The sequence below is a fragment of the Rattus rattus genome, chromosome 6 (genome assembly GCF_011064425.1).
Source record: "Rattus rattus isolate New Zealand chromosome 6, Rrattus_CSIRO_v1, whole genome shotgun sequence".
Classification (NCBI taxonomy): domain Eukaryota; kingdom Metazoa; phylum Chordata; class Mammalia; order Rodentia; family Muridae; genus Rattus; species Rattus rattus.
Window position 1 is genome coordinate 4,654,080 of NC_046159.1, and position 12,550 is coordinate 4,666,629.

At 46.3% G+C, this 12,550-nt stretch overlaps 1 protein-coding gene across 2 annotated transcripts in view; it reads left to right on the forward strand.

Annotated features, from left to right (window-relative positions):
• Ppfibp1 (PPFIA binding protein 1) overlaps positions 1-12,550 on the forward strand; it is a 139,322-nt gene that overhangs the window by 92,955 nt on the left and 33,817 nt on the right. The window contains exons 5-9 of one of the 2 annotated variants that reach the window (XM_032905421.1): positions 3,965-4,051; positions 5,552-5,665; positions 6,630-6,761; positions 11,927-12,019; positions 12,331-12,423. In XM_032905421.1, coding sequence (XP_032761312.1) covers positions 3,965-4,051; positions 5,552-5,665; positions 6,630-6,761; positions 11,927-12,019; positions 12,331-12,423 — 519 coding nt within the window. The remainder of the gene's footprint in view (positions 1-3,964; positions 4,052-5,551; positions 5,666-6,629; positions 6,762-11,926; positions 12,020-12,330; positions 12,424-12,550) is intronic. The other variant, XM_032905420.1, reaches the window with a different exon arrangement.

Here is a 12,550-nt window from a genome sequence, read left to right on the forward strand (position 1 = left end):
CCTGCGCTGCACTAGACATGGAAGCAGAGTGAGTGTGTTGTTTAAAAACAGGATTCAGGATGCCAAACTCTGTTGGGAGTACCGGGAATCAATGATGCAGACATGATAAATGTACAGTAAGTAGGAATGTGGTGAGTGCTGAGAAAACTCCAGCCGGACAGAGAGAACCCATGTGACCTCAGACACAGAATTGTCTCTCAGAGCCTAACTCCTGGATAAGCACTGAAACGTGAAGGAACTGAGATAGACCATGGCCAGAGAAAGAGTTCCTCCACCAAGAAACGGGCAGTTTCCGAGTCACACTCTAACGTGTGACCTAACTTCAAGCACCTCGATGATCATGTTACATTTATCATCATGCTGAAAGTATTCTGTGTGTGCATATATGCATGTTCACGTGTGTATGGGAACCTGAGTGTGGGAGTGAGAGCACGTGATGTATGTATGGAGGGAGGCCTGCGTTTGATAGTCAGTGTCTACCTTGGTCACTTCCTGTCTGATATACTGAGTCAGGGTCTCACACTTGAACACAGTGTTTACCAGTTCAGCTGGTCTTGCTGGCCTGCTTGCTCTGGGCACCCTCTCTCAGATCCCGTCTCCACAACCCTGTAATTGCAGACAGGTCGCTGTGCCCACCCGACTTTTATGTGGGTGCTGGGATCTTACTGCCAACCATATGCCATCTCCCCAGCCCCCAGAAGTTGTGTTTTTATTTCTAGGGATGGGATTGAGAACCATGTTCACTAGGCGAGTTCTTTATCACTGAGCTATCCCATCATTGCTCAGAAATACTAGCAGACTAGATCAAGCACATGTTAAAGAAAGTGTTCTGGGCACCAGTCAGCTTTCAACTGGTCCTCTTGAGCCATGGCTGCCACTGGTAGCTTCTGGGTGCAGATGAGAAAATCTTTTTGCCAGTAATAAATTCCTTTCTCAGTATGCTGGATGTAGAGTGAAGGCTGGGAGGGACAGAAAGCAAAAACAGGCTGAGAAATGTCCCAGGGAACGGTGGATTTCAGAACACCAAAATACCCACAAACCCCAGCAAACCTGGACCCTGAAAATCCTAGGGAGACGCTCCCAGAACAAATGTCAAGTCTCACAAACAGGCACCATCTGTTTTCAAAGGCAAAACATCTCAAATTGTTCACATTGCACTGTTAGCTGTACCACCACAGAAAGATGAGTCACCCTGTCTGTACTCTAAAGTCCAAATACCCTGTAAGGCTCAGGGGGCATGTTGGAAGAAGGGTGGAAGAAAAATTAGGAGCTGGAGAGAGGGGTGGAGTACTTTAGAATGCTGTCTTCAGGGTAGGGCTTTGTATTTTGGAACTCAGCAGCTGGGATTGCCTGCACAAGGCCTGCACAAGATTAGGCCTGTCAGCATTCCTCCCTGGAGAGGGGAGGTGTGATGTCCTGCCTCTTAATGAGGAACTGTAGGCAGTTAGGGGTTGCAGGGTGGGAGTCAGGGGGTGCATTTTCTTCAGTGTGTACCTCTAGTAAGTTGCCCATGTGCTTTGCCCGTAAGTAACTAGTTAAAGTCTTTAAAGACAAAAGAAGGAATAAAAGCCAAAGCGGGATGGAGATGGAGAGTAAGGGTAAATATTCTCGGAATATATCACGTATACGTATGAAGTACACGGAACCGACTATTATGTCTAGTTAGTATATGCTAATAAAATATTTTAAAAATCACAGACATGTGTGCCAGGGTCTGCCCCTGCTCTTCATAGACTAGAACATTCACTGTGTGTCTGGCTGTCCTCCAGAAGACGGCTTCATTTCATGGGCCCCTGGGGCTGTGAGTCATTCCTACTACTCTGTCAGACTCTTGTAAGTTAATTCTGGGCACTGGAGGTAGGGTTGTGCAGTGGTGATGGTGAGGTATGTGGTCGAGCGACTGATGTTAGCATCACACTTACTCTAAGCATGCACTGCACACTTGCTAAACTCCTGAGTTTTCTGTGGGTTCTTAGGAAATATAACTGAGCGTGTCTCCATCTTCAGAAGGAACACCCCAAACTTAATCTTTCCTTCTTTTTCTTCCTCCTCCCTACTTCTTCCTCCTTTTCTTCACTCGTCCTTCTATATTGTTTTGTTTTCAAGATATGAGATTTGTCACTCCCAAAACCAAAAGTGGTTGAATTCTGGGTGCGCCTACCTGTCCATTTTAGATTTCTTCTGGTTTAATCTCTGTTGTATTAAAAGGACTGTTCAGGAAATCCTGTGGATATCGTATGTGATGTGGCTAGGAAATTACGAGGAGCACATCACAAGCTGGACACAGTGGCTCATGGGTGTGATCCCAGGAGGCTAAAGCAGGAGGATTACTCCTGAGCTCCATAGTGACGTCCCTGAGAGGGGGAGGACAGTGGAAGGAAGGGGAGAGGAAGGGGGTGTCTTACACACTGCTGTTGCAGAGTAACAATTTCATGCGTCTTACTCTTTGTGAGACTCTCAGATGTGCCATTCATTACTTGAATATGAGAAGTATGGAGGAAAGGGCCAGGCACAGCAACACATACCTTCAATCAGAGCAGTTGGGAGGCAGAAGAAAGCCAATCTCTGAGTTCCAAGCCAGCCTGACCTACACAAGGAGTTCTGAGTCACCCCGCTCTACATAGCGAGTTCCAGGCCAGCCAGGGCTGCATAGAAAGACTGTGTCTCAAAAATAAAATAAAATAAAAAAAGAAATAAAAAGCGTAGGGAAAAGTCTATACTTCTTGGACTGTGTACTATGCATAATATACAAAATGGGATTTAAAAACCAGCAGGAGATAGAAGAGTAAGGAGGTGAACGTGGATGAGCCCTGAGCCAATGCCAGGAAGGAACCAGCCGATGGCCAGGCTCTGCCTAGGAGCTGAACTTAGCTTTACATAAGCTGATAAACACGGAAGAAGTTAGTGAGGCCAAGAAGGAAAGCAATTGCAAAGCTGGCAGGCCTAGCTCGGCAGCACCACCAGGGAAAATCTCCCTGGACTGAGTGCTTAAGCTTTGATGGAGAGACAGAAAGGCTTCTGAAGACGTTCCTGGCGGGAACCTTTATCTTAAGATTTCATCTTGTGACTTGTAGAGCTAAGTGAACAGGAAGAAGCCCAGCAGACATTGGCCCTGTGTCTGCTCCGTAATCAGGCATTGACAGTCCGGTGTGGGACCTGGGGATGGAGTTGTAGGAACAGGATGGCGTCACAGTTCATAATCACTGTTTCACGTCCAAAACGAGTGACAGGAATCATTCAGGGACAAATGGAGTATTGTCCTCTACTAGGTACTCAGAACTTCGTTTGCCCAAGGGCTGTGCCCATGGCTCCTGGAGCATTTCAGCAGCTGCTGCGTTTCAGAGTCTGTGCTGGTTAGCTCTCTGCGAAGTTGACACAATCCAGAATATTTTGGGAAGAAAAGGTCCCCATCATCATATTAACTTGTACACAAGTCTATGGAATGTATTGTTAATTAATGATTATGTGGAAGGTCCTGCCCACTGGGATGGGGGCGTGATTCCTGGGCAGATAGTCTTGGGTTGTATAAGAAGGTCGCTTCGCAGGTCATGAGGAACAAGCCAGTAAGCAGCACTCCTCTAAGGCCTCTGCTTCAGTTCTCTCTCTGACTTCCCTTCCTGGTGGACTATAAGGCGAAATAAGCCCTTTCCTCTCAAGTTATTTTTGGTCAGTGTCTTAGCACAGCAGTACGTTTGGAACCAAGACAGGGGACTTGTTTTCTGTTTACTCAGAGTTGGGGTCAGTCAGTGAGTGGTGTTTACACGCTCAGTCGTATGTAAGCGCTCACCATGCCTGTCATGTTTAATATGAGTCAGTTAACTCTTACATTTTCCAGCCATGCCAGGGACAGTTGTGCTGAATTTAATCCAGGCTCCTTGAGTTTAAAATATGTCAGTTTTATTGATTCATAACATGTCAATCGTAAGGGAGAGTTGACCTTACCTCTGTTACTTTCTCGTTTCAGACAAATGGACACCTACCTGGGAACGGAGATGTGTATCAAGAAAGGCTAGCACGGCTAGAAAACGACAAGGAATCCCTCGTTCTTCAGGCAAGTGGTACTTGAGGCCGTTCCTTTCTCAGGACATGTGTCCTTGCAATGTTGGATCACATATATGTGCAGCACCTGATTAAGCGCCCGTAGTATACATGCCATCTATAACAACTGTTCGTGTGCATCTCCATTGTGCTGGGGAACCTGTGTGCATAAGGAAGAGGTGTGGGCTGTGTGTGAACATACTGCTGTTCCATGAAGGGACTTCGTCATGCAGATTGATGTCTGCTGGGATTCTTTTTTCTTTCTTTTTTTTTTTTTTCTTTTTTCTTTTTTTTCGGAGCTGGGGACCGAACCCAGGGCCTTGCGCTTGCTAGGCAAGTGCTCTACCACTGAGCTAAATCCCCAACCCAGTCTGTTGGGATTCTTAAATCAGCCGCAGACAGATGAGAGGTGAAGACTACTTTTACAGACTACCGAAAATGAAACACTTAATTCACATTTGTACAGTGGCCCAGCCAGACACTTAAGAAAGCAGCACACAGTGTCTGTAATCCCAGCACTTAGGACACTGAGGCAGGAGAATTGCCTTGAATTCGAAACCAGCCTGGGCTATAGCATCAGACCCTATCTCACAAACAAGAAGCGGAGTGCTAAGCCAGCCAGCCATACCGGAGTGTGCAGGGCTGGCTGTGGTCAGCTTTGTCACCCAGTCCTCAGGATCAGGTCAGACTCAGTGCCACTTGAGGTGACGTGTGTCACCTGCTGTCAGATCTGCTTTTACATACATTTCAACCAGAAATACAGATCTGTGAATACCCGTAGTGTAAAAATCTCAGTCTGAATATATTTCCATCTTTAAAAATGATACATGAACAAAGTAGCCGAGTGGAGCCTGCTGTTGGAGTGTTCTCTGGGGTACGTTTGCTTGCTTCCTCGTGGTGTTTCTAAGCACAGAGCTAACGATCAAAGTCTATTCACTCAGCTGGCATCACGGAGGAGAGACTTGTAGATCTGCGTGGAACCCCGAGGGTATAGGATGAGCTTCACACGCTTGTGATGGTGTCCATCCTGAAAGAGCAGAGTTTGAGGTCTTTGTTCACCTTTGCTTCTCTTACTGTTGACCTGGGAAATCTGAGTGGTCCTTAGTGCCCGTTTCCGGTATGGACCTCGCTTCCTCCGTGACTGTCTACCTAGTCTCTCACCATCACCTTCAACGTCAGATTTTCCTAATTGCAGCCAGGATGGCTTTAATGTGTAAAGAAACTGCAAGGCTCTGATCAGCACCAACTTTCTCCTAAACTTTCTCCTTGGGTCATAAGGCGGCATAGGGCTGCAGAGGCTCCCGGGTGGTAGAGAGCCTGCCTAGCCTAGCATGCACAAGACGTGGGTGGGTTTGGTCCACACAGAGCAGAGCGTAAACAGCCAAGGGCTTAGGATGTCTTAACCACTGTGAGCAGTGGCTCTTAGTCCTCGTTCCCATCAGGGAATGAGCCATGCTTTGGGGCCCAGAAGAGCCTTCCGAACTCATTGCAGCCTCTTGCTTTAAATCGACAGGTGAGCGTGTTGACAGACCAGGTGGAGGCTCAGGGAGAGAAGATCCGGGATTTGGAGTTCTGTCTTGAGGAGCATAGAGAGAAGCTGAACGCCACTGAAGAAATGCTGCAGCAGGTATGGCCAAAGCTGGGGGCAGGGGGTGTCGAACTGTGTTAGCTGAGGAGCAAGCTTCCTGTCTCGTCTCAGCAGCAGTAAATCCAGAATCGCATAACCGTTGCATTTAAAGTCTAGAGCAGCAGAGTCTAAACTCACAGACATACAGAGTTGTGCAGTTAGGAGAGAATACAATGTGACAGGAATTATAAGTTGATCTTTTGCACTCGTATTATTTCTGATTCTCAACCGTGAGATGAAAAACACCATATGTGGCTCGTTTAGGCAAAAACTCACACATACACACACACACACACACACACACACACACACACACACACACACACTCTCACACAAATACACACGCACGACGCGCACACAGGCACACACACACATGCACACACACACATGCATACACATGCACACACACGCACACACATGCACACACACACAGGCATACACACACACGCACACACACAGGCACATGTCCCAGTCGCACACAGGGCTTGTGAATGAGAAGCCTGTGGTGCAGCGGAGACTATTATGGTACAGAGCTGCTGCTGTTGAACATCAGTCTGTGCCATTCCTGCCTGTGAGACTCCACAGGCCCTGGACCTCCCTGTGCTCGTGACCTAGGCTTCCATGTGCCTAGAAACCCTGATGAGTGAGGCTGATAAGCTTTTCTTCCTCATGACACGGTTGTAGGGACTGAACAGGAGCATGTCTCCTAGTCCCTGGCACATATGAGATACCATGCACAGCACCACCAGTGCTGTCTTCGGCCTCAGGAGTCTGACGGATTTGTCTCCCCAATAGCCCGATGACCTGTGTGGTTCAGCTCAGCAGAGGTCACTAGAGCAAGAGATCCACAGCAGTGTGGTGCATGGCCATGCGTCACACACAGCCTACATTTAACTGTTGCTGCATTGCTGCCATGACAGAAATTTATAGTAAGTCAACTTGTGACTATCTGGAATTCTAACAGGAGCTTCTGAGTAGGACTTCCTTAGAGACACAGAAGCTGGAGCTGATGGCTGAGATCTCTAACTTGAAGTTAAAACTGACGGCCGTAGAGAAGGACAGGCTGGATTACGAAGATAGGTTCAGAGACACAGAGGTGAGTAGCGTATGTTTGTTCTCTCTTCTCTCCCCCCTCCCTTCTCTTCCTCCCGCTTTAGCACACACACACACGCACACACACGCGCACACACACACACACACACGACAAAGTTGAAACTCCTGGAGGTGTGAAGGAAGGTAACTAATTACTGTACACTTTCATCCTGCTTCCTTTTAAGAAATAATGTTTCGGGCTCACTAGACCCTAGGTCTTATCCTCAGCACCAGTCCAGAGACAGAGTAAGCAGGCATGGTGTACATGCCTGCAATCCCAGTACCTGAGAGATGGGGGCAAAAGAGCAGGAGTTCAAAGCCAGCCTCCATCATATAGTGAATTTGAGAGTAGAATGGTGACCACGAAACTCTTGTCTCAGAAAAGTAACAGAACTCAGGGTAAACCTTAATACCACATTCTGATTTCTTCACTAAAATGCTAGTTCCAGTTTTTGTTTTGAGATTTTGTTTGTTTCAAATATTCTGTAGGACTAGTTTTGACTACAAGATATTTGTGGCACCTAGATGACAAAACTGTGCTGGTCATGCTAATTTGAAGATCATGGTTTTATCAGCTGTCCTTATTTAGGCCCACTGGACATTTACATAATCTAAAGGGAATTTGTTAGTGTAGGGAAACCATGTTATACACTCACAGAATCCCAGCATTTGCAGGTCATTTTATTTGCCCCTTAATGGTTAGTATGTTCCGCATGTAAGTCATTCCAATTAACTAAGATTCACTGTACTTTTGTGAAGTCTAGGGTGACTTTCACAATGAAAAGTTCTCATGGGGGAATGGCACACTTGATGCTCTTGCTGGAGTTTGGTTCCCAGCACCCGTGTCTGCTCGTACACAATCACTCCTCCATAGCTGTACACGCACACGCTGGGGAGAGGCTTGGAGGATATCTGTCCATTTCAAATGTTCATTTAGGGTGAAGCACAGGGCTGTTTTCCAGCACACGCAAGGCCCTGGGTTCAATCCCTCACACCACAGATGAGGTGAAATAAAAAAATGAAAGGAAGAGCTGTAGAAATTCCTTCTTACGGGTCACCACCCCGAAGCCTTTCTGTTAGGTTGAGTCTGTGTCGGAAAATGAGTACCAGGAAGCAGAGCGAGGACGTGGTTGTTTCCTGTTCTCTCCCTGTGCAGTGTTTGCATATCGACTCTGTATCCTCATAATACCTTGTACTGTCAGGCTTGAGATAACTTACTCCATTATGATTTCCAAAATGAAGTGTCCCATCCATGATCCAATCACAACTGAAAGCCTGGGTTGTTTTACTTCCTCAGTGGCAAAAAGAAAGCACCATCTTGATTTTTGTTCTAGACTTGAACAAGAGTCGGTCATGTTTAAGAGCATATCCCATCTTAATCAAGGTTGTGTCTCTTAGAGCAGGAGCACTGCTCAGTCTCTTTATCAGACTGATTTAAGGTTTTTTAACCCCCCTTTGATATTTGAGACATGGTTTCTCTGTGTAGCCCTTGCTGCCCTGGAACTCACATTGTAAACCAGGCTGGCCTCAAGCTCAGAGATCCACCTGCCTCTGCCTCCCAAATCCTGGGATTAAAGACTTTACTCCACCAGCTGGCTTTACTTTAACTTTCCTGTGAGAGTCTGTTTAGATTTTTCCCTTCTCCTTACCCTGTCATCCCTGTCTTCACAGTCACTGCTGAACCTATGTAGTGGCTGGGGCTGCAGGGGGATTGGAGGGGTAGGAGGCTGCAGGGATGGGAACTAGGAGGCTGGGGGAAGAGAGAAGGGAGTTGAGGAGGCTATCCACACTGTGGGAAGCGAAATCTTACTTACCCAGTGTACTGTACTTAGTTTAATCTGGTTGTGAGGCTGACCAGTTGGGACAGCTGAACTACAGTGTTTGTCATGCCTTGTTTCTCCCTGCTTCTATCTATTGTCCTGCGTGTTCTCATTCAGTGACCCTGTGAACACCCTTCTAGCAAACACAGTCCTGATAATTTCCTATGAAATAGTCCACACTGCTGATGGAAGGGAGTGTACATATTCACAGGGTATATTACAGAATACTTGGTAATTGTGAACTTACGTTAAAATAATCAAAATAGTATTCAGACGTTGAAATAGAATGGAATATGTACACATTCTGGCTTAATGTTCCCTTAACATAAAACCTTTAGCTAGCAAGCTATTCTGCAATCCTAATTGTCTTAAAACTCTTCCAGAATTTTGAGAGTTTGAATGTTGGTTTCCAAGAAAATGTTGAAAAAAGGAAGGAACATTTATAGGCATTTCCAAAACCTAGTGCATTAAAATCCTTAAACCTGGAAGACTTGCGCCCCCTTCTGGCATAAGCACAGATGGCTAAAATAAAGAGCTCAGAATGGGGCCTGAGCTGATTTTTGCAGTACAGTGGAGTGGAGTGCAGTGGAATGGAGTACAGTGGAGTGGAGTGCAGTAAAGTGGAGTGCAGGGCAGTGGAGTGGAGTGCAGTAGAGTGGAGTGCAGTGGAGCGCAGTGGAGTGGAGTGAAGTGGAATGGAGTACAGTGGAATACAGTGGAGTGCAGTGGAGTGCAACAGTGGAGTGGAGTGCAGTAGAAAGTGCAGGAGTGCAGTGGAGTGCAGTGGGTACAGTGGAGTGCAGTGGAGTGCAGTAGAATGGAGTGCAGTGGAAGTACAGTGGAGTGCAATGGAGTGCAGTGAGTGGAGTAGCAGTGGAAGTGCAGTGGAATGGAGTACAGTGGAATACAGTGGAGTGCAGTAAAGTGGAGTGCAGTGGAGCGCAGTGGAGTGGAGTGGAGTGCAGTGGAATGGAGTACAGTGGAATACAGTGGAGTGCAGTAAAGTGGAGTGCAGTGGAATGGAGTACAGTGGAATACAGTGGAGTGCAGTGGAGTGCAATGGAGTGCAGTGGAGTGGAGTGCAGTAGAATGGAGTGCAGTAGAGTGCAATGGAGTGCAGTGGAGTACAGTGGAGTGGAGTGCAGTGGAGTGCAGTAGAATGGAGTGCAGTGAAGTACAGTGGAGTGCAATGGAGTGCAGTGCAGTGGAGTGCAGTAGAATGGAGTGCAGTGGAGTGGAGTGCAGTGGAATGGAGTACAGTGGAATACAGTGGAGTGCAGTAAAGTGGAGTGCAGTGGAGTGGAGTGCAGTGCAGGAGTGGAGTGCAGTGTAGTAGCGAGTGGAGTGGAGTGGAGTGGAGTGGAGTGGAGTGGAGTACAGTGGAGTGGAGTGCAGTAGAGTGGAGTGCAATGGAGTGCAGTGGAGTACAGTGGAGTGCAATGGAGTGCAGTGGAATGGAGTGCAGTGCAGTGGAGTGCAGTGGAATGGAGTGCAGTGCAGTGGAGTGCAGTACAGTGGAGTGCAGTGGAGTGGAGGTTTAGAGTGCATTGCTTTTTAAAGATTTTCTTTCCTTTTCTTACTTTGTGTTAAAGAGGTAGTTCCATACCTTCCAGCCAGACTTGTCATGGGCATATCTAGCTCCTCCCAGGTTGGAACTTTAGATTCATATTTAATGCATTGCCACCAAAAACACTTGGAGAGTTTTCTTTAAAAAAAAAAAATAGGAAAATGAGCCCACTAGTAGTTTGGTTTTCTATAGTTGCTCCTTCATCTTTGCAGTCAGCACTGAAGGATGAGGTAATGTTTACAGCAGTGCCTGCTGGGAGTTGAAAGCTCCCATTGACAATAGCCAAGCCTGGAAGACCAAAGGAAGGAGGGGCACTCCTGATGTCTACGCAGGGAAGATGAGCTAGCAAGAGAAACAGACTCCTTTTAAACTTGAATTCAGAATATTTGAACAAATTTAAGGAGCACATTTTTAAAGTAGCAGTTGAAATGGCATTAAATTATGTTCTGTTATGAAATCATTTAGACTTTAAATTTTGCACATATAAAATTATGTTATCGTATTGGATATATGATTATATTATATATAATATTTCATACACATATGCACATATCTATCTATCTATCTATCTATCTATCTATCTATCTATCTATCTATCTATCTATCCCTCACCTACCTTCAGGTTGAGATTGTTGGCTTAAAGAAACTTAAGTTTACATTTTTGTAGACTAGGCAAAAATATTATAGAAATCTTCAGATAACTATAATGTGTCACAGAAAAGAATCTTAAGGTAAATGGCAGAGAAAATCTCTAGCTTTTGTAGAAAGGTGGGGTCCACAGGTAATTTAATATAGAAATGGGTGCTAAGTAGCTTTGTCGGTGTCAGACTGCCTTTGTGAGTTAGTCACATTTCTGTCATGTCACAGTAAGCATTGGCCATCAATTTGTCACAGCCTGGAACCACCCATCAACAGTCCCAGTTGAGTACTTTGGCTTTGTCAGGTTGGTCTGTGGACATGGCTGTGAGGAATTGCCTTGACTGTCTTAACTCTGTAGGCAAGTCCAGCTCACTGTGGGCCTCCGACTCCTGCGTGATATAGAAAAGCTAGGTGGGCACGAGCCAGTGAAAGAGCCAGCAAGCATCTGGTCCCTGCCTCTGGGTCACAGTCTTGGTTTGCTGCTCTGGCTTCCCTCAGTGATGGACTGTGACCTGGAAGAATAAATTCCCCCCACCCCCGAGCTGCTTTTGATCAGAGTGTTGATCACAGCAAAAGGAAGAGAACCAGGACCATCACTCTAACAGATCTCCTAGACAGCTTATGAAGAGACAGTTGATTTTGGCCATGGTTTTGGAGATCACACAGTCCATGATGAATGCTCACCGCTTTAGACTGTGTTGAAGCTGCACACCATCATGAAATGCTTGGATGACAGGAAGCAGAAAGAGGGCAAGGAGCGGGTCCCTTTCAAGGGCATGCTCCCGATGGTCGAAGGGTCTCCCTGCAGTGCTGCAGCTTAAGGGTTCCACCCACTTTCCAGCCCTACACGTGGGGGGTGGGGGGGGACCTGGTTCACGATTCCAGTGTCACAGCACATTTTTTCTTTCATAAGCACTTGAGGGCAGAGGCACTGGAAACTTCAGTCAGTATTGTGGTGGATTGGTGGACGTGTGCTTTGGCTGCTGGGGTAAAGTTTGCTGGACCCCCTTTGCTAGGACTGGTTCTCACAACTCACATACAAGGAGCTGCGCTGGCCTAGGGCTTTCCGGCTACCCTTTCAGTGACTGTGCTATACTCTTTTCTAATGATCTTTTTTTTTTTTTTTTTTTTTAAAAAAAACAGGGGCTAATACAAGAGATCAATGATTTGAGGCTAAAAGTCAATGAGATGGACAGTGAAAGACTTCAGTATGAAAAAAAGCTCAAGTCAACTAAAGTAAGTTTCTCTGGAAAAAGTGATTCTTGAACATGGTCTATCGTTCTTTGAGTGATATTATTTTTAAAAAATGCTTTCCAACTAATACACGGTAGCAAACATTTCACAACTAAGCCATGTTTCTCCCAAGTGGAAGGCACTTAGTTTACATGCTAGAGTTCTCAGTAAATCCAAGGCTTGACTAACCTGCCAGGACATAGCCTGTGGTATCTGGGTTAGCTGCCCCTCTTTGTGAACTGATGCTGTTTTCTTAGTTTATCTAGCTTATCTTTTCTGCCTCCCTTTCTCTCATCCCTCTGTCTCTCTACCAGTCTTTAATGGCCAAACTTTCTAGCATGAAAATCAAGGTGGGTCAGATGCAGTATGAAAAGCAGCGGATGGAGCAAAAGTGGGAGACACTGAAGGTGTAGTAGACGTTGGCGGGAGCCGGGGCTGCCGCCTCCTGGCGTGTGTTGTTCTGCTGTGACGGTGTTTTCAGTAGCATGCGCATTCGTTGTGTATACGTGTGTCACCTATGTTAAAAGTGCACAG